Source organism: Ambystoma mexicanum, chromosome 12 (genome assembly GCF_040938575.1).
Source record: "Ambystoma mexicanum isolate Mex_15411 chromosome 12, UKY_AmexF1_1, whole genome shotgun sequence".
Classification (NCBI taxonomy): Eukaryota; Metazoa; Chordata; class Amphibia; order Caudata; family Ambystomatidae; genus Ambystoma; species Ambystoma mexicanum.
Genome location: NC_090936.1, coordinates 11,840,649 through 11,863,750, shown reverse-complemented (window position 1 = coordinate 11,863,750; position 23,102 = coordinate 11,840,649). Strand labels below are relative to the sequence as shown.

Sequence of the window (23,102 nt, the reverse complement as noted above, 5' to 3'; positions counted from 1 at the left end):
GTAGTAGGCTAGTATAGGATCGGGCTAGGGGCTTTATTTGAGAGTAGTAGGCTAGTATAGGATCGGGCTAGGGGCTTTATTTGAGAGTAGTAGGCTAGTATAGGATTGGGCTAGGGGCTTTATTTGAGTGTAGTAGGCTAATATAGGATCGGGCTAGGGGCTTTATTTGAGAGTAGTAGGCTAGTATAGGATCGGGCTAGGGGCTTTATTTGAGAGTAGTAGGCTAGTATAGGATAGGGGCTTTATTTACATGAGATTAGTAGTCTAGGATAGGATTTGGGCTTGGGGAGCTATATGTTTTGATTCATCCTGGCAAAAATACACACCCTTTCCTTGAACATTTGAGTTTTAGAATAGATAAGTGATCACTTAGAGATCATTTTCATTATCTTGAGTTTTTTTTCATTGACGCTGTCTAAGGACAGTCTAACTGTAAAACAAGATACTAAAAGTCCATAAACATGATGTTGCAGAGTCTGAGTCCTATTTCTGGCATGCCAGACCCCTCACTCGAGCAGAACCCTCTTCTGGGCTTCACAGGACTTCACTGGAGATCAGTGTCCACTTCCTGGGTTCAGGGGACTCCTCTCCCTATCACTGGAAGAGCCTCCACTTTGGGTGTACATAGGCGTGCTTCACCCCTCCCTGGAACATACCTCACTGTTGGGTTCAGTGAGTGCTCTTTCACCCCCACACTGGAGCAGGCCCCACTTTTGGGATTGCCCCCCTAACTGGATCACATCCTTCTTCTGTGCTCAAACCTCTCCCCTGCTCTTGTGTTCTCTGGTTTTCTCAGTGAACTCCTCTCCTCAGCTCCCAGCTGAAACAGACACACTGTGCTTCTAAGCCTCCGTTATAAAGCGTTTACCTGGTCTCCCATTGGCTGCGGCAAACATTTGAATTGATTAGATCATGAAATTCCTGTTCCAAGCCAGACAAAGGAAGTCTTTAAACGTCTTTCCACCATCTTGGATTTTTCTTTTAGTGGGCTTCCAAGTGATGGGGCTGGTGTGTGTCTCCTGCTCTGCTTTTGCCTCGCCTCTCGACTCTCCCCCTGCACAAAACTTTGTTTTATGGGTTTCTGATGTAAAAAGCGCCACTGCAATGTACAGGCAAACAACTCGTAAATTCCCACCTATGAACTCATCGTTTTTATTAGGGAGGGGAAAGAGGTATTTCTCTCTTTAAATGCAGCTGCAGTGGAGGGGAGAACAATCCTACTCACTGCTGCTGGTGTATAAAATAGGTTTTTCCCTTCAAGGATCAGCATCTGTTGACTAAGAGGTTTCTCTGGATGTGCGTGTGTTTCCCCAAATTGTATCTATACCCCAACCCTGAAACACACTCCAGAATCTGCTCCTGGTTTTGGATCTCTGAACTAGATGCATCTTGGGAGAAGTAGTGCAGAATATCCTGTTTCTACTTTGTCTCAAGCGGTATGGGAATAGTTCAGGGCCGGTAATGTAAGTCCTACTATCAGGCAGACCAGGGACTTGATGCACTCTTTGCAGTGTGACTTTGTTGCACCTGCCACCTTTTCTATCCATAGGTGTTTGCCTTTCACGGCTCATATTGGTTTGTTGTCAGTTAACTATTTAGGACTGCTGTGTTTAGATAAACCACTGAACAACCTCGCCCACTCAAGAAGGACAGAGGGCACGGGTGTTGCTCACAAGTAAATCAGTCCAAACCTTGGCTACAGCAAAGACAAACTGGGATAAAATGGCTAACCTAATACAAAGACAGAAACACAAAAGTAGCTAACTTAGCATAATGACAAAGAGATGAGACAGCCTTATCAGGCTGAAACTTAATCCGCAAAATGAAACAACCTTCTCGAAATCACGAAGGAGACGCAACAGGAAGATGCATCTTTCCTAACAAGGATACTAACCAACCCAAAAAACTACTACCATTCTCTCCATTCCTCACACATCTCTCACACTCTAAGCAAACACAGCCACACCTCTTAAAGCCGCAGCAACCCGCACGCACTTCCCCACACACCGCAACAACCGCACAACACAGACCCCCAAACAACAGCACTCGATGGACTCAGAACCGAATAACACACCAAAATGCTTAGCGCACGGTGTTAACCGAACTGAAGCTGGCAAAAGTACTTTGCAACGCCCTTGCTCTTTTCCAAACTTGGTCCTACTAGCACGCCTAACCTAACCCACCGCTCCTTCATTACAGACCCGCCAGCGCGCCAGGGGACCCCTCCAGAGGATATTTATTACCAACCTATTAATAATCTTTGATTTGCCATTTGTTTAGAAAAACTATTTGCAGAAACACCTCAAGTACATGAACAACCTACCATGTATTTTATTTTATTCATTGAATATTTATACGGCGCACTATTCAGCAAAAAGTGCTTCCAGGTGCCACAAGGTGAGAAAGGGGTGGAGAGCAGTGGGGGTAGAAACGACAATCACGGACCTACTAGGCCTTGTGACATGCAGATTGTGCAAATGCAGAAACAAGAAGTGCAGGGTGGGGGGCAGGGGGAATAGGTGGTGGAACTTAAGAAGGTCCAGCTCAAGTGTGAGACGCGCAGAGGGGCCATTACAGAGGGAGGCTCCTGCCGAAGAAAGAGATCTGCCCCCACCCCCACTCTCTGCTTGGAAAAACATCTGATTAGCTGAAGGTTCTGAAATCCTGTTTGTCGTGGGTAGATCATGGCAATTAATTGAAAAGCAGCTCCAATTGGCTCCGTGTAGCATTTTTCGGCTGTACTGTTTGTGAGCAAGTCTGCCATCATTGATTTAGTGTAAGATCCCCCAACCACACTGGGTTTTCAAGGTAACCACTGATTTTGTAAAGCGCACCCATTTAGAGTCACTGTGTGCAAATGTAATTTGTGTGGGTAATCGGAAAACAGGGAGTGGATTTCCCTCTTGAGGATCCTTCTGGCTAACTCATAGTACAATCAGTAACCCTGTTTCAGCCAATAGTATATATAGCTTTGCTGCTCTGGCATTGCTTTTCTGTTATGGAAGAGCTCCCTCTCAGCATCAACCAAAAACGAGTACTTGACAAGCGGATTCTGGTTCTGTTGCTCTCCTTGTGAAAGTCTGAGTCACGCGGAGTGCTTATAAAAAGATTTGCCACATTATTCTCTCTCACCTAGCCTAGCTGCTACATTTCTGCTCAGAAAGTGTGACTTGAAGTGTCAGTGTTCATGTGGGGAGAGCTACCTTGTGAATCATTAATCACTTCTGACTGAATAAGAAACAGGAGAAGGGATAACAGGGGAAACTCTGAATTCATCCAGTAGAAGCCAGCTTTCAATTATATCCTATTAGTATGAAGCCAGGAAAGTGATGCTTGAGATAAAGCAATGCCACATTGTGCTTGTGCATGAGACTGAGGCCTGCAACATAGCAATCCAGCATTTTGCATGAGAGTGAGGCCTGCAACATAGCAATCCAGCATTTTGCATGAGAGTGAGGCCTGCAACAGAGCAATCCAGCATTTTGCACGAGAGTGAGGCCTGCAACAGAGCAATCCAGCATTTTGCACGAGAGTGAGGCCTGCAACATAGCAATCCAGCATTTTGTCACGAGAGTGAGGCCTGCAACATAGCAATCCAGCATTTTGCACGAGAGTGAGGCCTGCAACATAGCAATCCAGCATTTTGCATGAGACTGAGGCCTGCAATATAGCAATGCAGATTTTTGCATGAAAGTGAGGCCTGCAATACAGCAATGCAGCATTTTGCATGAGACTGAGGCATGCAATATAGCAATGCAGCATTTGGCATAAGACTGAGGCCTGCAATATAGCAATGCAGATTTTTGCATGAGACTGAGGCTTGCAATGCAGCATTTTGCATGAGACTGAGGCCTGCAATATAGCAATACAGCATTTTGCATGAGACTGAGGCCTGCAATATAGCAATGCAGATTTTTGCATGAAAGTGAGGCCAGCAATTCAGCATTTTGCATGGGGGTCGCAGGTTTGGAACATATAGAGCCAAGTCACAAAAGATGGAAACATTTCAACCCACCAAAGATCTGTATGTAATTTATGCAAAAATGCGACACACCCGATTCACAAAAAAGCATAAAAACGTGCAAATGACTCGTATGCACCTCCCAAACCCTTGTGAATTAGAAGCACATGCTCAAATTAGATGGCTTCCCAAAGGCCATTAGAATTAATGGTTGGCGGTATGAAGCACGCAAAGTGCTGGTTTAGATGTGCATTGTTCCAAATGCATGCATGCGTGCATGCCTCATTATATGTTTGTATCTACATGAGCTGTTTGCTTCAAACTTATTTTCCGAGCTCCAGGGGGCCATGTGCCACTTTTCTATTGCTTCCATACCACAGCTCCCTGTTGCACTCCCTACCAATGAACCGACTTTCTCAGATAACTAACCCTGTCTATGCCATCTCGCTCATGGTAGACCACTGGCACAATCAGTGATTATCTGCTTGTCATGCGAAACGATGCCCCTTTATAGAGCATTTAGCAATGATTGCTTTTGAGTAACTCCTGTTTGTCACATCTATGCCCTTGCCCAGTGTCTCTGACACGTGCCACATTTCTCTGGCAAATGTCCATGTGTCTGAAACGGGCCCTACTGCTAGTAATGTACCTCAATTCCGGGAGCGCAGACCTGATGTAGCAGACACACGCACTATGTCCCCATTTCCTTCCCCAAGACTCTGACCCACAATATCTGTCCCCAACCCATGACCTGTGAGATACACGGCCTATGCCCTGACAAAACCACATTCTCACTCCCTGAGACGCCTGCTCCATGCCACCAGCCCTCACCGCCTGTCCCTGTACATGCTGCGGCGAACTAGAAGATGGAGTCAGACTCGAGGACTTTAGTCAAGAGCCTTTACTGAAATTAAAATGGAAAAATACCTGCCTGTCCCTATGGCTAAGAGGGATTTGCCTTCCTATGAAGGAAACTAAAGGTGCTTGTCGTACGTCAAAACAAGAATGAGCCCTCAGTCCAAAAGCCTATTCACTTTCTGGCCCCATCACTCCAGGAAAAATTGCAACATAACAATAAGCGAGAAGAATAGCCTCTAAATTCAGGCTTCATCTGGCCATTGCAACTTGGATCTCTCTCAGGGTAATGGTCACAGTTAAAAACAGCGTTCTTCATAGTTCACCAAAGAGAGGTTTACATCATTTTCAAAACAAAGTTGTACATCATTATACAAATCAAATGTCTCAAGTTCCTTTAAGTGGAGGGATGACCTCTTTCGTGCTCTGCCAACTTGGTAGCTTTCTGTCCACTAGTATGTCTTGGAGGTCATTGTATAACTCAAATGTCTCCATTTTTTAAAGGGGAGGGATGACTCCCTGGGTATGTCTTCCCCATTTTGCTCACTTTCTTTCCACTAGTTTTATATCTTGGACAGACTGATTGATCCCTCCGAGTTCCCCTCTTTTTGCAGGTTGCAAAATACCACTTAATTGTTTACGGCTTTCTTGACCCCTCCTTTAGCTCTCTCACTTGTTAAACTTGTATGAGTGTATCTTTGGCCTCGGCCAATCTTCAACATTCAGAGTTCTAGTTCTCTCGTAAACCTTCTTGGCATTTTCTCTCTTCTCACATTGCTCTGCTCGCCTCCCTCCGCCCTATGCACCCTTGGTACCTTTATTGTTGTCAGGTGTGCTCCAGCTGTGTGACATCTCAGCAGGGAAGTGGTTGTTTGGCCCTTCTCTTCAGAGTCGCTTTCGTGTAAGAGTTAGCTTCCTGTATCCTGCCTGCCGCGGCCCCCTCAGCAGTCCTCACCCTGAGAGCCAAGGCTGTGTTCCTCCATTGGCTACTGGTCTCTGTGTGCATTCACTGGCCCAGGACTCACAATAGGTATAGCGTGGTCATGCCACCAGGTAAGACGGACTTCTTCCTTCTGCGTCTCGGTAGTATTGCCCTTTCCAATGCCGGCCTCCCAGCTTCTTTTCATAACTGGTTGCTTCTTCTCTTCTGCCCGTCATGGCACGCTCAGTGTTCCTTGCCCTGAGAGTGGGGGATTCCTTCTTCCGTTGCCCACTGGTCTCGGAATCTATTTGCAGGCCCCAGGGCCACCACGGCTGCAGAGTGGTCATGCCACCCGGTAAGATGGTCATCCTTCCATCTCTGTCTTGGCAGAAGTCTCTTTCTCTTGTCTCTTGGATCCTTCCATGCCACCGCTAGCTCTGCCGTGCAGCATGGCTCGGCCCCTCCTGGACATTCTCACGCCAGAGGCTCCCCTCTGTGCGGGATTCTTCTCTCTGCATTCAAGGTTCCTCGTCTCGTTATTCTTGCTGGTGTACTTAAAAGGGGTGTACTGTTCTCCACCTGCTGCTGAGAGTGTGAAGATTACAACATTAACTTGAATGAAGTAATGTGTGTGTGTTTTCAATGTGCATCAACTGAAACATTAGTCGTTTCTATTACCATATAGGCAGACCCAGTATCCTATATAGGGTGATCCGAATAGGACTGGAAGTCCTTATCCCCTACAGGGCAGTCACTCCCAGTGAGGTCCTGCTTTCCTGAACCCCTAGGGAGCGTTTCGCTGAGGGAACTCCCCAAAGGAAAAGAAAGGACACATTCCTCATATTGGCAGCAATGGTCTTCTATGAGTGGAGGGAAGCAGTCTCTCTGAGAAGCAAGCATTGCTTAAGGAACGTGCTCTTGTTATCAACACACCCATTTTGGCCAAAACATGCTTCTATCTCAGGAACATGTCGTATCTATTTAGTGCAGTCCTGTAGAACAGGGCAATGTCTTTCACACGTAGTCCGCGAGCAATAATGAGGTCTCCTTTTATTGACACACAAGCCACATTGTTGACTGTCTCCGCATGGCCACAGCACTTATCTTTTCCTGGCTCATGCCAACTATCGGTGACTCATGCAACACTGAAGAGTGATGGATGGTAACGCATTTAATTAATATTTGCCAATGGCAATTGATATGGACAGCCTCACAAATCATAATTTTACAACCTGCTGTGCCTTTTACAAAAGAGGAGAAACCACTTGCAAGTCCGGCTTGGTTTCACCCTGAAAAGGACAGTCTACCCGGAAGTAGTAGGTTGCACCCTTTCTGCTCGAGACCACAAAGAAGCCCAAACATCATTCGCTGTGGGGCGGTATTTATAGGGTCTAGCTTGGACGCCACACTTGGGAACATCAGTGTTCTGCATCATTGAAAAGTGATGGCTGGTAAAAGTAGGAACTAAACGAGTCCTGCTGTGCCTTCACCCAAAGGAGAAGATGCATGTCACTGACTCATGCAGTGTCTTGCCAATGACATTCTTTGTGGCCCTGTGACAAGCACTCCATGTCCCAAACACATGAGCTGTATCTATGAGAACACCTCTATGTGAGCGACCCACCTCTGGCAACTAGACCCACGCCCGTGTAAACAACACCCACCCGCCCGCACAGTGTCCCGGAAGCAAACCAAATGTTCCCAGCACATTAAGCTATGTTTCTATTTATACTGTCACATCTTGGATCCCCAATCAAGTGTATTCTTCTCCACACTCTCTGCAGATGCTGCACACGCCTTAAGGCAGCGGTGTCCAACTCCAGGTCTCGCGAGCCGGAATCCTGATGGGCTGTCAGGATATCCCTCATTAATATTCATGAGATCAATTTGCATGCAATGCTTCTAAATGTATGCAATTCCTTTCTCATGAACATTAATAAGGGTTATCTTGAAAACATGTCAGGATTCTGGGCCTCAAAGCCTGGAGCTGGACCGTGCTGCCTCAGAGCTGGGACACAGCAAAAGTGTTCCCACCACCTGTCCAATATCAGTGACACACTACCTTTGTCTGTCATGCATGTTGCATGTTCCTCCTATGGTAGATTATTAGAACACATGTTTTGTGCCCATGGCTCACAATCAAACATCAGGGCATGTGCTCTACATCCCTCACACATGTCAAATGTTCCACCCAGGACATGCTCATTGCACTGTGGAAACCGGTGCCGGCATGTGGTGTGGCAAAGGACCATGCGGCATTTGCAGAGCGGTAAATACACGCAATGTTACAAGGATGGCTTGCCTGCTCCTCGGCTCTTAAATTTGGCCACCATTTCCGATCAGCACTCAATAAATGTGGCAATATATCAGTAATTCAATAAAATGGACATGATAAACCATGCATTTTTTAACTATGCTCTTGTGATCATAAAAGAACGTACAATAGAGAAGACACTGGATGTGACAGGAAGCAGTGAGCTTCTTACAGTGGGCCCATTCAGAAGTTACACTTGTTGGACGTGACCACATAAAAAATCCAGGTTTCATATTAAGGTCTGTTTCATGTGTAGCAGAGTCAATGGCCTGCCTCCTGTGATGCTTATTTAATTATTCTTTTTCAGACCAACGGCAAACCAATCAACTACCTCTTTCCGCATGCTCGACTCAAGCTGCTGAGAGACGCCAAAGACCACACGGTGTCAGGTAAGGAGCGGGTTTGCACATTTGCACATTCCTAAGAATGCTATAGGGCACGGTGCTCAATCTTTGAGGCCAGAATGCCTTGAACAGTGCAACAGTGTAGCAATGTTGCTCGCAAAATAGATTGTGATTTGATTCATTTGAAAACTCTAAATTAAGTGATTTGTCAATTGCTTAAAAATAGCACAGGTTATGTTATTGTTTTGTGAGGAACAATAGCTGTACAATGCGAACATCACTGCTGCGCTGTGTTTTTTTTCCTTCTGCTCATACTGCTGTGGTCAGTGTGACTTTAAATCGAGGCCAGTCATAGGGAAAAGTGCGACAAGGTTGTGGCTTGTGACCAGATATGATACAGTGCCAATTTAGCTATACAATAGCCAACTACTGGCAGCACATGGCCCAGTAAATCAGGAAGGAGGCGACTACCTGGGACATTTCCTAAAGCAGCAAATAGCCAAGCACTGCTTCTGTAATTGTGGAGAGAGAGATTCTTTGTGTTTGGTACCCTCATGCTATTTGCAGCAATATACAAAAAATACAATTATTCTGAATTTTGGACTATACGCGTTCTGGTGCTTAGGGTATGGTAATGTTTATTTGTAAAGCGCCTATACACAAGGCAGTGTTTCAAAGCGCTCAAGGAGGAAAGGAGCAAGGGGAAAAAAACAGTCCTTCAGAGCCCTTGAATTTCTGAACGATACAAGTCTGCACAGGCAGAGGAAGTGCATATAGTACAGTTAAGAGTGCAGATAACAGCAAATAGGTCTGACAACGATTCTGCAGTTTTTCCAAGTGCATTGTTGCGCTACCCTGCAAGGAGGAGCGATAGGGAAGATAGACGATCTTCGAGGCATGGTATGTTCAGATCATGCAAGTGCACGGACGGTACAGGAGAGGGCAGGGGGGAATCCAAGTAAGTTGGTAAGTGCTGAGTAAGTGCAGAGAGAATGACCATTCTCATGGGTTATTGATCAAGTGCAGTAGCAATGAGGCAAGTGCAGGCCCGGAGGCAAGTGCGAGAGGACAGGCAAGGGTGCTGGGGACCTATGAGACTCTGAGGTACACCAGTCGGCCAGTCAGCAGGCTGTGTGGAAAAGGAGGGGAAGAGGGATAGAGCAGAGAGAGAGGTTAGCAGAGAAGAGGGAGAGAGAAGGAAGAGGAGAAAAGGAATGACTTAAGGAGATCAGGCTAAGACAGAGGGCTGCAGAGAGGCTATTCCAGAGGGAGGCCCCTGCTGAGGATAAAGTTCTCCGTCCAAATCTCTGCTTGGAGAACCGTCTCACTCGCAGAAGGGTGGAGGTAGATGAGCGGAGGGAGGGACAGTATTTGAGTAGGCATCATTGCAGATAGGTGGGTCCCAGACCCCAGAAAGGGGCTAAGGTTACTAAGGTTATGCTTCATTCATCTAACCAATCCCTTATTTTGTTTGAATGTTGTCCAGCGATGGCCCAACTGTGAGGTTAGCATCATGGAAGGAGAAACGGAGAACAGAATCAATATAACGAAAAGCTTTTATTAATGCAAATGTCAGGATGGAGTGAGGGCCAACTTGCCCGGTGCTAAGGTTGGATTTCCCCTACATAAAGAAACTAAGGAATGTCTGTGTCAATATGTTCAACTGAAAAGTCTGTCTGTGCACAAAACCTATGCTACCCTCACAACTAATACAAACCAATGTGTGGGGATGTCAACCATAAACTAAACAGTGTTCCAAAAGTAACGTTCTAAGCTATTTCCTGCTCAGGCTTACTCTTCAGCTTCTCTTATCCCAATGTTAATACTTTCTTTACAATGTTCAAGGTAACTTCTTTTGGACTTGCAGCAATAATGTTCCACACTTTTGTAAAGACCATAACGCCCTTCCCCAAGTTCAATGCAGTTTCAGGAAACCATGTCTCGGGGCTCCCTTCCCCAAGATCAACATACCAAGATGACCCAAAAATAAGTATCCTAGAGCGCTGGTATCCTATTTCAAAATTCTTTACAACTCGCGTTCCCTTCCCCAAGTCTTGTGTGTATCAATGGTGGGTTTCTTTATTCCACGACAGCTACCTTCATTGTTAGCATATAAGGGGTTCTCTGGTCTTGGTGCAGTTTTAGACCATCAGCCCACCCATTAGAATTCACGCAACCACGAACCTATCATTCACTTTCACCAGTTCTTGATTCAATGAATAGTAGTTCTCTGGTCCACCCATTACAGATCACGCAACCAGAACTTCCAGGTTTCTTAGAGTGTTTCAATATTCAATCAAACAAGTCTTTTCTCAAATGTAGTTCGTTCATTTGCACATATCAATGGTTTCTCAATCTTGCCTTCAACTTTGCACCCAAGATCTTTAATTGGCTTGCAGTTCATTGTGCTACAGTGCAATACGGTTATTCTTTCCTTTCACTTTCATTCAGTTCGGTATTCAATGGATTTAACGTTGTTGCTTAAACACAAGTGTGCTTCTTTCGTTCATTTTGGTATTCAATGTAACCAACTTTGTTCCTTTCATTCCATTCAATTTGCGCTATAAGCAACTTGGTTTCTTTCATTCAATTTGGTATTTGTTATAAGCAACGATGCTAATTTCTTTCAGTTCAGCATTTAATTGTTGTAACTTTGTTGTTTTCATTCATTCTGATATTTAATAAAGACATCTTTGTTTCATTACGTAGACCGCAACCAAATGTACAGTTTTTCGGAGCAACCAGTGTTTTTATGTGTCAGACACTTACAAAGACTTTGCAGCGCCTCATAATGGCTTCTCACCCTTTGCGGGAAAGCTTGATTGCCAGGCGATTCCAATAGTCTGCTTGGGTGCTCATGTGCAGTGGGGCTGTCAGAGGTATTTTGTGATATCTTTTGATGAGCATGTTGGGGTATTTCATTGTACGGTGGTGAGCCTTAAATACAGAATTGCCTTATATATTTGTTATGCTGGGGTCAAAAATGGTAAGCCATGACCGGACCTGATACGCTCTAACTCATAATTTCATGTTCCTGTGGCATTTTATTTACAATACCACATTATGCCCTTTTGGCGGTATCTCAGAACACATTTACCATGTAAACTGAATACTGTCATTCATATAAACAGCCCTTGAGAAGGACCCAATTCACAGTGACCAGTTTTGTTCTGTGGTTTACCACAAGCGGTAATATGAGGTTACCACCCACAGTAAAATGCAACTAACACCCGCTATACAGATGTGTGTGGGTTATCACAAGAAACCATAATACATAATAAGCAGTCAGAGGCTTATTTACCGTTCTTTTTTTATTATTATTATAAAGGATTAGGGTAATGCAAAATATGAAAAACAAGACCTGCAATGCACAATGTTTTCGCATGACATGTTCTATGATTCAAAAAATGAAAATGAAATATCCCCCAAATACATCTCATTTGCAGTTGCTTCCCCCGCGATAAATTAGCTCTTCCTCACGATAAGCTTCAATTACACTTCTAGTGTTGCAGTTCAAAATGTGGTTATTACAGACCTTGAAAGAGAGCAATTACTCTGTCAGCTCACTGCCTTCAGTTATATTTACAGCTTGCTGCTTGGGCAGAGAAAAAACATAAGGAAACAATGGCATTTACCTTAGCAGAACATTTGGCTTTTGATTTTTATGTGAAATCTGCGTTTTGGACAGGGCAGGAAACACATATATAACTACCTACATTTGTAAAAAATACAAGCATCTTTAGCCTGTGATTGTCTGTAAAGTGCACCCACAAGCAACCAGATCGCACCCCCCCCAATCTGGACTTTTATGCTTATTTAGTTTATGCCTTGTACCGCAGTGCCACTCTGCCTCAGCTCATCTGTTAAGAAATGTCTCTCAAAACAGGCTGCCTGGACAAAATCCGCATGGAAATATTTCCCATCTGTTTTTCCCCCATCTGAAATTGCAGCCCGACCCACAACCAGAGAGGCTGACGGAGAGAGTGACAGAGAGTCCCCTCCTGCTCATCGATAGCCCTTTTTAAACTTTTTTTGTAACCTGCCCATGAAATTTATGTTTGCCTACATTTCATGTAAGAAAATACTGCCCTTAAGGTGATGTCATGTGCCCATCAAAACCACCTCCCTTTAATAATCAGCCAAACCTCTCGAAGGTTCTTGTTGCACGTGTCCATCCTGCACCGTTAGAATACAGCACCAAAAGCAAAGTGTTACCTTTCTCCTGCACTGCATCCTGCTATAAATGAGCAGTGTGTCTACTTTGAGACAAAGGGCCTCATTACGACCCAGGTGGTAAGTTACCGCCTGGGTCGTACCCTTACCACCATGGCGTAAACTATGTTTACGCCATGGTGGTTGGCCGATTTACCGCCCCATTCCAAGGTGAGTGGGGCGGTAAATCCCCATTTCCCATTTTACCCTTCCCCATTCCCATTTTTGCCCCACAGGGCATAATGGGAGTGGGGAAGGCGCTAATTACGCCACCGTAAATTACGGTGGCGTAATTAGCACCATGGTCCCTTAGCGCCATGGATTTTAACGCCTGCAAAAAGCAGGCGTTAAAATCACCATGGCGCTAAGGGACCTTGTAATCAGGCGTTAAGGGTCGGCCCTTAACACCTGACTCATAATGAGGCCCAAATTGTATTCACCACAAAACAAATGTAATTCTTCATGTTTATTTTTTTGCACTTCCAGTAAACATTGCACAGCCCAATGTCTTCACATTCATTTTGTCAATCTGCAGCAAAAGGTTTGTGCCCAGAATTCATGGACTGATCTGCCTTGAATAATAGTACAGGGATATGTTAATAGTTAGGGGTTAATGGTTAATAATGTTTAGTCTTTATGCATCGTTGCACTCAGTCCATGACAGTGGTGTGGTGCAAAATAACATCATGCTATGCATTGGCACCCCCCCTGTTTAGCTTATATGTGTTTTGCACATTTACAATACTGACATACGCTAGATTCAGTCCAATGTCTCACACCTGAGTCTCACACTCTTGCTGACAAATGGGATCAGTTTACATTTTTGTTGAAATGTGGAGCCCTCTTTTCCTACAGGGCCCTCACTCTTCGGCAGTGCCTGCTGCCTACCTTTCCTTCCGTGGGCTTTCCGTCCCGAGCTGTCACTCCAGCAGGACTCCCAGCATCTTTGTCAGCGTTCCAGCATCTTGGCTTCCTTCGTTTCCACACGGCTGCTTCTGCTGTGTCTTTCTCTTGCCCGTCTTCCCTTTCCTGCGGCAGTGTTCCACCTCTTATACACCTGTGGTCCCGTGATGGACTGCAGGTGTTCTTCATTAAAGGCTGCCTGACTCTCATTACCAGGATGTGCCTGACCGCTCATCTTCTTCGTCCCAGTACCAAAGTGGTGCGAGTACCTGTTGTCTTTTACTCTCAGCTACTGCTCTTCCTCGTCTCAGTATTAGTTGGTGTAAAATGTCTCCTGTTCATAGTCCTTGGGTGTTTCTTCCTCTTCTCAAGACTGTTATGTATCCCAAGAGTGGAATACGGAGGAAAGGTCTTATAATTACCCACAATGGTCAGGGGAGGGTTAGCCTGATGATTACAAGGATAAGGGGGATACCATACTTTGCCCCAAGATATCTCATCTTATGTATTTTCTCCTTTGTGCCTCACATATCTGGGATAAAAATGTCTCCTGCACTCCGCAGGCATAATGGAACTTGATGAACCAAATCCTATAACTACTTCTGGAATAGGGGTTTCATTCGGCAAGAGGTATGTGCAATACTGTGCCTTACCCATAGGCATCCCATCTCAAAGTCCCCAAGGGCCTTCTGTCCTGGTGATCCGCCTTCACTTGTCCTCCCCAGGGCCAGGATCCAAAAGCGATGGCCTTTCCCAGGCCACCTGCCTAGAGGATCCAGGGGGAATAGATGTGGTAAAACCCTCAGGTTTCTCACACACCCCAGAGTCTCAGAGCATCTTACAAAGCTCAAAAGGGAGCAGGTGAAAACATATTCAGGACAGGATAGGAAGATTAGGATGGATGGGAGATGATAAAAGTTAGAGGACCGATTGTTTGGTGTAGATGCAAAGTGGTAAGGTACTCCAGGCTCCGGGTGCCAACTGGGTAAAGGCTTGTTTTTCTGTGCATGTAGTTTGCTGTGTGGAGTGTGTGGTGGATTTCGGCTAGCTTGTCTGGTGTTAGTGTGGACCGTATGTTGTTAATTATTTGTGAAGATAGGATGGGGTTCATAGAGAAAAAAAGTTTTGAAGAAAATAATTCCATTTTAGGTACAGTGCGTGTTTTCTCTTCTTGCCTCTTGACGTTCTGCCCTTTCCGTTGTCTGTGTGGTATCTTGTCGTTAAAGGCCCTTCCGACACCTTTTCAGATCACACTCTACTACTTACACATGTTGCTATTTCACACTTCTCTTGGGGCTTTCTAGCCATGCTCTGGCCCTTCTTCAGACTCTCTTCACCTTTGCAGTGCCTTCTTGGACTGCTTCCTCCCCTTTCCCCCCATGGCTCTTCAGGGGCTTTCTTTCCCAGCCTGGCTCCAGCTTTGTTGTTTCATGTCGTGCCTTTACATGTCTTCATGGTCTTGAACCTCTGTATCTCTCTTCTCTTATCTCTGCATATTCTTCCAGTCATTTGCTTCGCTCCTCTTCGCTTTTTCTTTTGACTGTTCGCCACCTCACTCTACGTATTCATATATTCATATGCCTGCCCCTTTTCTCCCCTTTCTCCTAAACTACCTCACCTTCATGTTCTTCATACTTGCTTCCTTTAAAAAACAGATATTGTATCACCTCCTCAAAATGATTATCTGTGTCATCTTGTTGGCTTTTGTTATCACGTGATTTATTTTCTGTTTATTTAACTTTGGCGAAAGAGTTTTATAATGTTATATAGATTAATACAATACTTATCAATGTCTGAGCTGCAGAAAATGTAAGCTGAGGTTTAGTGCTGAAGTCCCATTCATTTCCCGAGTTACACATTTACGGTTTACCCTCCCAATTTGTATCTCTCCTCACTCTTGTATGTGTCCCTTGCGATCTATTTCCCTCGCTGTGTATACCCCCATAACTAGTTAAGCGCTCAGTTGCTTCCCGAAACTAGGTCTGCACTAAATAAATACCCTAATAACAGTAATTATAATACTACTGATATTTAAGGTGATTTCAAAATATTTTCTTCTGAAATTCACATCTCTTAATTCCATTAATAACCAAAATGCTTTTTTGTGTAATAGAAGTGTTTTATTTGTATTTAAGTGTTCTTAAAGGCCAACTTCATGTTTACAAGCATATCTCACATGGGTGTGCCAGGGGTAGTAAGCAAAAGCTGCTACTACCCTGAACAACAATTTTACTGCCCCTAATACTGACCTTGCAAACCCTAAATCCGATGTTGCAGCCAAGGGTGGACTGGCCTACAGGAAATTCTGGAGATTTCCTGGTGGGCCTCTGCACCCTGGGAAGGAGTGGACTGGCCTAAAGGGAAGTCTGGAGATTTCCTGATGGGCCTTTGCATGGCATCCTGGGAACTATGCACCATGGGCCAGGGTAGACTCGCCTTCAGGGAACTCTGGAGAATTCCCGGTACGGCTATGCCCAGGCTAGTGAGCGTCTGCACCCTGGGCAAGGGTACACTGGTTTTGAGGGAACTCTGGTGATTTACCAGTGGGCCTCTACACCCTGGGCAGGGGCAGACTGGCCTACAAGGAACTCTGGATATTTTCCTGGTGGTCCTCTGCACCCTGGTAATGGATTCACTGGACTACATGGAAATATTAAGATTTCCTGGTAGGCCTCTCCACGCTGGGTAAGGGTAGACTGGCCTACAGTGAGCTCTGGAGCATTCCCAATGGGCCTCTTCACCCTGGGCAGGGGTAGACTGGTCTAGAAGGAACTCTGAGGGCAGACTGGCCTACAGGGGTCTGCATCATGGGCATCCTTTGTGTGATTGTCTATTTTATTTCCAAATGTTCTTATGACAAAGAGGTTGGACTTGCTTACACTGTGCAATATGGGGCCACTTTGAAAAGCATTTGCAGGGCCTCTTTTGGTTCCGTGGCCACCACTGGGGATCACAAGAACAGTGTAAGGAAGGCATGGTATCAGACAGTAAGACGTACACAAGTGGTCACAGTTCAAGGGTGTTCATTGAACTTCAATCGGATTTCAAAAACGCCTATCTAATCCTAAATCTAAAGATGGGAGCAAGCTACGACCATCAAATAATAGAAATGCAGTCCTAGTCGAGTCTTTCAAAATAAAAGGGCCTATAGTAATAAACCTATTGCCAATCCTTACCTCTAAATACAAATAGTGTGGCAAACTATGTTATGCAAAAGAAAAGTGTTCAAGAAATGACATGTCAGGATATACAAGCCGTTGGCTTCCCTTCCCCTTCCCTTCCCCACGTTTTCAGTACGGGACAAGGTGGCACACTCGAGCTTAGCACAGTCTCTGGCTTCTCCAGCATGAGGATGCAGTTCAAACATTAACATCATGGCCTTTGGTGCCAACGTCTCTTTGCCATTCATTCTCTTATTTCAGAGGGCCTGATGCAACATGACAAACATTAAAGTTCCCTTTTTCTTAGTAATTCACATATACAACTTCTCGGGTGATTTACCGTTCACCCCAGGTCCCTCTACACCGGGCTCAGACCCACCTCAACACAAAACCTTCAATTGGTCTCCCTCTGCTAGGCTCGGACCAAATTTATCTACATTTCCAAACTTCTATACTTCAAAATTGAAGACTTTCAACTTTGCTTGACCCATCACAGGGCCACTTGATTCAGACTGACTTGTTCTCTTCTTGATATAATCTTTTTCTCACAGTTAACTTTTGCCACTCCTCAGCTGGATACCTTACAGAGACCTTTGATTGAGCACCCACACAGTGCCGGACCACTATGTCAAAGGTATTATATATTGCTTTTAAAAGTTGAATCACTCATCAGCAATTCAACTTTACTTGCCTCGCTTATCAGATGTGTTTTAAAAATGGTTGTTCCAGCGCTCACCCTACAATGTTGCTGCTTGCAACCTTGGCTTCAACACAGACCATTCTTGCATTGGTCTCCCCAACTCACCGGCTGTGTTGATTTCACAGACGCTGCTTTGTGCTTGGAGCCAAGGATGGTACCACAGTGGCTGGTGATTCTCCCCACCTTGATTATTGACGTGGGAGGGCCCCGGGTATCTCTTACAGACAATGCAGGATTCTTCAGCCTGGTTTCCTGGTTTTACGCTTTCTATCCTCGAGGTTTCTGGAAAGTAACTGTCCCTTGTTGAAAAGGTCAAGGGAACTTCCCTCCTTGAGATCCTCTTCAATTTTGCTGTCTTTCCTCTCTCGTTCAGCAACCGCCTCGAAACTGCTGGTTCCTTGTGTGCTTTGCCGTGCTTCGAGTGTGCTCTCTTGCTCTGCCTTTTATCCATGTGGGGAAGCTTAATGGAAGTCAGGTGTGTGTGACGGTCCGTAATTGCCTGTCCTTGCCTGACCATTGTATTGGGACACGTCAGGTATACTGCTCGGGTGTTAGTCTGTTTTCTCTCATAGCGGCTGTCTGTGTGAAAGTGTTTGTGTTGTAAAAAGGGGGGGTACAGTTCCTAAATATCCTACCTGGTAGGATGGGGTAAACGTCTTACAGTGAAGGGGATATCGTGTCTCACCAGCCAGTGTCCCACTCCCACTCCCCAAAGAGCACTCATCCAAGTGATTCTCCCACACTGGTGAAAACCCAGGAATTTGATCCAAAAGGGATGGCCATGTACTGGCCACCTGGATGAGAGATACCCGGGGACTAGCGTGTGAAACACCTGCAGGTTTCTCAGAACAGGGAGCAAACATGACTCTCTGAGGCATTTTTACTATCTGTGATTTCAAGACCTTTTCCCACCCTTTACCTCACAGCTGCCTCTTATGTGGATTGGCCAGGTGTGGGGCAAGGGAAGGGGATGTCTGTCTCCAGAAGAGCTGCTTTGGTAAAAAGCATTTGGGGCAGGGCAGCATGTTCTAGAGTGTCATAGGAGCACCTAGGATTATCCAGTGCCTGCCTTGAGATCAGCACATCAGGCACCTGGAGAGCTATTTGCCATATGTTTGCCAGACCTGTGGATGTGAGGCTGTGCATTACGCGATAGCAGCACATGGATTTATGAGTCTGTTTCTGACATCTCATACCTGAAGCACATGATATGGCATAAGCTGGCACAAGCTGGAAGGCCTGAGTCATTGCCCGCTGCACTTGGCATATGATGGCAGCACCTGCACATGAGGATGTCCTTTGCAAATGACGGCTCTATCAGGATAACAGGACATTGGCTGTTATAAGAGGGCAGCACTGAGACTTTTCAGGCTGCAGCTGGTTTATGATGACGGCACCTAGACACGTCAGGCTGTAGCATGTATATGAGGCTGTATAAGCTGCACTTGCCATCTGTCTACGACCACGTGATGCTCCTCCTTGCACATGATGAATACTTGTGCCATGTGAGGCTGTAACCGGCATTACATGGCATGAACTGGCCATATGAGTCTTTATTTGAAACGCTTCGAGGCTGCAAGTGGGTCTGTTAAGGGGGCTGTATGACATTCTGGTAGGATGTGTTTGCAAAGATGCATCGACAGTGATGGCAGAAAAAGACGATTCATAATGCCTTATTGTTTAACCCCTTAAGTGCCAGGCCATAATGTAAGTGTATGCAAAAAAGACAAGCAGACTCGTACTTGGCACTAGAATCATTTTTTATTTAAGTGTTGTTAAAGGGCCAACTTTGGCTGTCTTACACACAAGTGTCTTGGGGGTAATGAGGGAGAAAAGCTGCTACCCCTGGCAACACGGGTGCCTTGCCTGATACAGACCCTGCCAACACTGGATCGGAGGTTGCAGTGCATCATGGGAACAGAGAGCAAGCATGACTCTCTCAGAGACCTGTTTACTTTCCACCCTCAGCTCCACAGCAGTCTGGTATTGTCTGCCGAGTGGGCCAGCTTGGGGATGTCTCCCTCCACAGCAGTCGGGTATTGTCTGCCGAGTGGGCCAGCTTGGGGATGTGTCCCTCCACAGCAGTCGGATATTGTCTGCCGAGTGGGCCATCTTGGGGATGTCTCTCTGGGGGAGCTGTTTACTTTCCACCCTCACATCCACAGCAGTCTAGTGTTGTCCGCCGAGTGGGCCAGCTTGGGGATGTCTCTCTGTGGGAGCTGTTTACTTTCCACCCTCAGCTCCACAGCAGTCTGGTATTGTCTGCCGAGTGGGCCAGCTTGGGGATGTCTCTCTGGGGGAGCTGTTTACTTTCCACCCTCACCTCCACAGAGGTCTGGTATGAGTGGGCCAGCTTAGGGATGTCTCTCTGGGGGAGCTGTTTACTTTCCACCCTCACCTCCACAGCAGTCTGGTATTGTCTGCCGAGTGGGCCAGCTTGGGGATGTCTCTCTGGGGGAGCTGTTTACTTTCCACCCTCAGCTCCACAGCAGTCTGGTATTGTCTGCCGAGTGGGCCAGCCTGGGGATGTCTCTCTGGGGGAGTTGTTTACTTTCCATCCTCAGCTCCACAGCAGTCTGGTATTGTCTGCCGAGTGGGCCAGCTTGGGGATGTCTCTCTGGGGGAGCTGTTTACTTTCCACCCTCAGCTCCACATCAGTCTGGTATTGTCTGCCGAGTGGGCCAGCTTGGGGATGTCTCTCTGGAGGAGCTGTTTACTTTCCACCCTCAGCTCCACAGCAGTCTGGTATTGTCTGCCGAGTGGGCCAGCTTAGGGATGTCTCTCTGGGGGAGCTGTTTACTTTCACAGTGGCGGCTGCTATGATAGGGCGGCCGGGCGCCACCCCCCCAGAAAAAAAGAGAAAGCTAAAAGAGATTCAATCAGAGAGAAGTTCTCTGATTGAATCTCTTTTAGCTTAGATGCTGCATTTCCTTTGCCAACAGCGTGGGGGCGGTGTGGCAAGGAAACAATAGTGTATAGGCCTGCCCGGCAGCGGGGCGCGTCCCAATTTAGTATATATTTTTGTATAGTAGATAGAGTGCGTGGAGCTCGTAGGTCCATGTACTCTACATAGCCCCTTAAATTAGAAGCCTGGCGGGGCGCTTTAGGGGTGGCCCCGCCAGTGTAAAATGTGCGCAAACAGCGCACTTGTTTCCCCCCCTGCCATGGATACAGTAATGTCATTGGCTGGCAAACAGCCAATGACATTACTGGATCTATGACTGGCGGTGCAGGTTGTGTGCGTGCGCCTGTGCCGCCTTCACAGGTCTGTTTCTTTCAGCCCGACGGGTCGACCAGTCAACAACAACAGTGCTGCTGCTGCACCAGCGCGGTAAGTAACCCCCCATTGTGCATTGTATTTGTTTAAAATCTGCATTGTTTGGGCCCGGAGACTCAGGAGTGTTACACTTGACTTACACCCCCCTCCCCGGGCCCAAACTATGTGGTCCACCACGCGGCCCAGGCCCAGTCAACACTGAACGACGACTCGCTGACTGCCTCAACTTGGGGCGACTCGGGCGAGCCTTGGTGGTAGCGGGCTGCCCACTACCACCAAGGCGGGGGCCGCCTGGCCTGGACCTACTTTGTCTAGCCCCGGTCCGTGCCGTGGCCCAAGGGCCTTGCCTTGGGCCACGCCGGACGGTACGCAAGGCCCAGGGCAGGCAGGCGTGCGCTGCTCCTGCCCATACTGCAGCCACGACCACTCCCGCATGCTAATTGTGCCGTTTTACATTTTCGGCATTTTTCGAGGAAAAAAAATGCCGAAAATATAAAACGGCACAAGTCACCAGGGGCAGGGAGAGGCCCTCTTACCTGCTACCCATTCCCTCTCTGCACACACCCGCGTTTGTCTTACTCGTTTACTTCTGCTCACACCCCCGTGCCTCTTACCCATCCCCTCCCTGCTCACACCCCCTTACCTCTCGCCCATTCCTTCTCTACTCACACACCCTTACCACTTGCCCATTCCTCACTGCCTCCCACCCCTTCCTTCCACACTGCTTGGTGCACCCCTCTGTGGCATGGGCAATGGCAGGTGAGAAGGGGTGAAGGTCCTGAGTGCTGTAGAAGGTGGTACCTCCGGGGTGTGCTGTTAAAGGTTTGCCAGTAGTATCTTCCTACTCCTGTATTTTCATGGAAGAAAAATAGTATATTTTATTTCTAGAAGTGCCCCTGACTACCTCATTACACATCCTCTGACCCTTTCAACCTTCCTCCCAAGGAATGATGGTCAGAATTCGAAGTGAGAAAGGAAGGGGGGCACTGTTGGGAGGGGATCTGAGGGGGATGGGCACGCATATGATGGAGGGTTCTGTGACAATGGCTGCATTGGCATGTGCTAATAGGCTCTCCGACCAGACAATAACCCCAGTTAATGTCCCCTACCCTTCTCATGGGTCATCGCCTGTGACCCTACCCACGAGTGACTAGAAGGCCAGCTGGCCCCACTATAACACCAGGCCATTCAGCAGTGCAAGAGGCCCGCAGGGTAGTGCAGGAGTGACTGCTGAGGGTTGAGCATCTGTTTGCATGACGTCATTGTCTCCAACCATGGAAAGCCTGCCAGGATGCCTTGGAAAGTATGGGTTAAATCGTCAGAAGTGCTGTTTTTATGAATAACGAATTGCATTAGAAGCCCTGGGTGTCTGGCTTGCAATGTTATTCTTGTCCAAGTTAAGCTGGTGAGAAGCAGAAGTGGCTGTAAGGTCTTTCTGGGATTTCTAAGGAATCCCACACGCTTTACTAAAGGCTGTTTTAAGATTTGCTGAGGCCGTCAATGCCTCAAACGTGGATATATCCGTTTAGAAATTGAGTTCATAAGACTCTAGACACTGAGGGGGAATGTGTTCATTAGAGGGGGGCCTTGCTCCGAAGATTGGGGTACGCTGGGCCCTGTTGACCGCAGTTATTACCCTTGTGCGATCAATGCAACATTTACATTGGAACAGAGACTGGCCAGTGGGGAGGCACTAGCACAGAACTGTAAACTGATATGAATACCCACAAAGGGAAATTGAGGGAAGGGGAGTTTTTTTGGGGGGGGCGGTTGTGTATGTGTAGTGTGTGTGTGAAGGGAGGGGATGGGTTAAAGTGTGTTTGCTTCTCTGCCGGTGTGAATGATGGAGGATGAGGGGGAATGCATGGGGCTGGGATGGCCGGTCGGCAGAACATGAAAGGGTGGGTTTAGGGAGGGAGCGTGGGGGGGGGGGGGAGTTCAACATTCTATATTGCGTCATTTTAAAAGCCAGACAAAGTCGGCTGAACTAAATTTGTATTTTTTGTGTTCAGCCTTACAAAATGCAGTAACATCATCACATAGAACCAAAATTGTACTTTTATCTGCATTTTGTATGATTTGATCAAATCAAAATTAAGAAATTAAGCTACAGCATTCTACTGTTATGAGCAATATGGATGGGTGAGGTTTGAGTGACACAAACCTGTGTTAAACCGGTTCTATTAGAACACGTCATTTTGATATCTCTCACGTCTAAATACTGTAATAGGTGATATCAAAATGAACAGTGCTCCATGTATTGATATTTGCTGGATTAACAAGTCTGCTCTGCCAGGATTGCAAACAGCAGGCTGGCACCATGTTTGAGGAAAGTTCATGCAGCGAGTGCACCCTAAGTTTACATGAATGTTGGAGTGATAGTATCACTCCAACATACTAACTGATGTGTTGGGGCAGGGTGCCACCCCCGCCTCGCACTACCTGCCATGGTG

The 23,102-nt window shown here is 46.5% G+C and overlaps 1 protein-coding gene across 7 annotated transcripts in view; it reads left to right on the top strand.

Moving 5' to 3' along the window:
* PCLO (piccolo presynaptic cytomatrix protein) overlaps positions 1 to 23,102 on the top strand; it is an 854,190-nt gene that overhangs the window by 514,863 nt on the left and 316,225 nt on the right. For all 7 annotated transcript variants that reach the window (XM_069627816.1, XM_069627812.1, XM_069627813.1 and 4 more), the window contains one exon: positions 8,360 to 8,441. In XM_069627816.1, the coding sequence (XP_069483917.1) occupies positions 8,360 to 8,441 (82 nt within the window). The remainder of the gene's footprint in view (positions 1 to 8,359; positions 8,442 to 23,102) is intronic.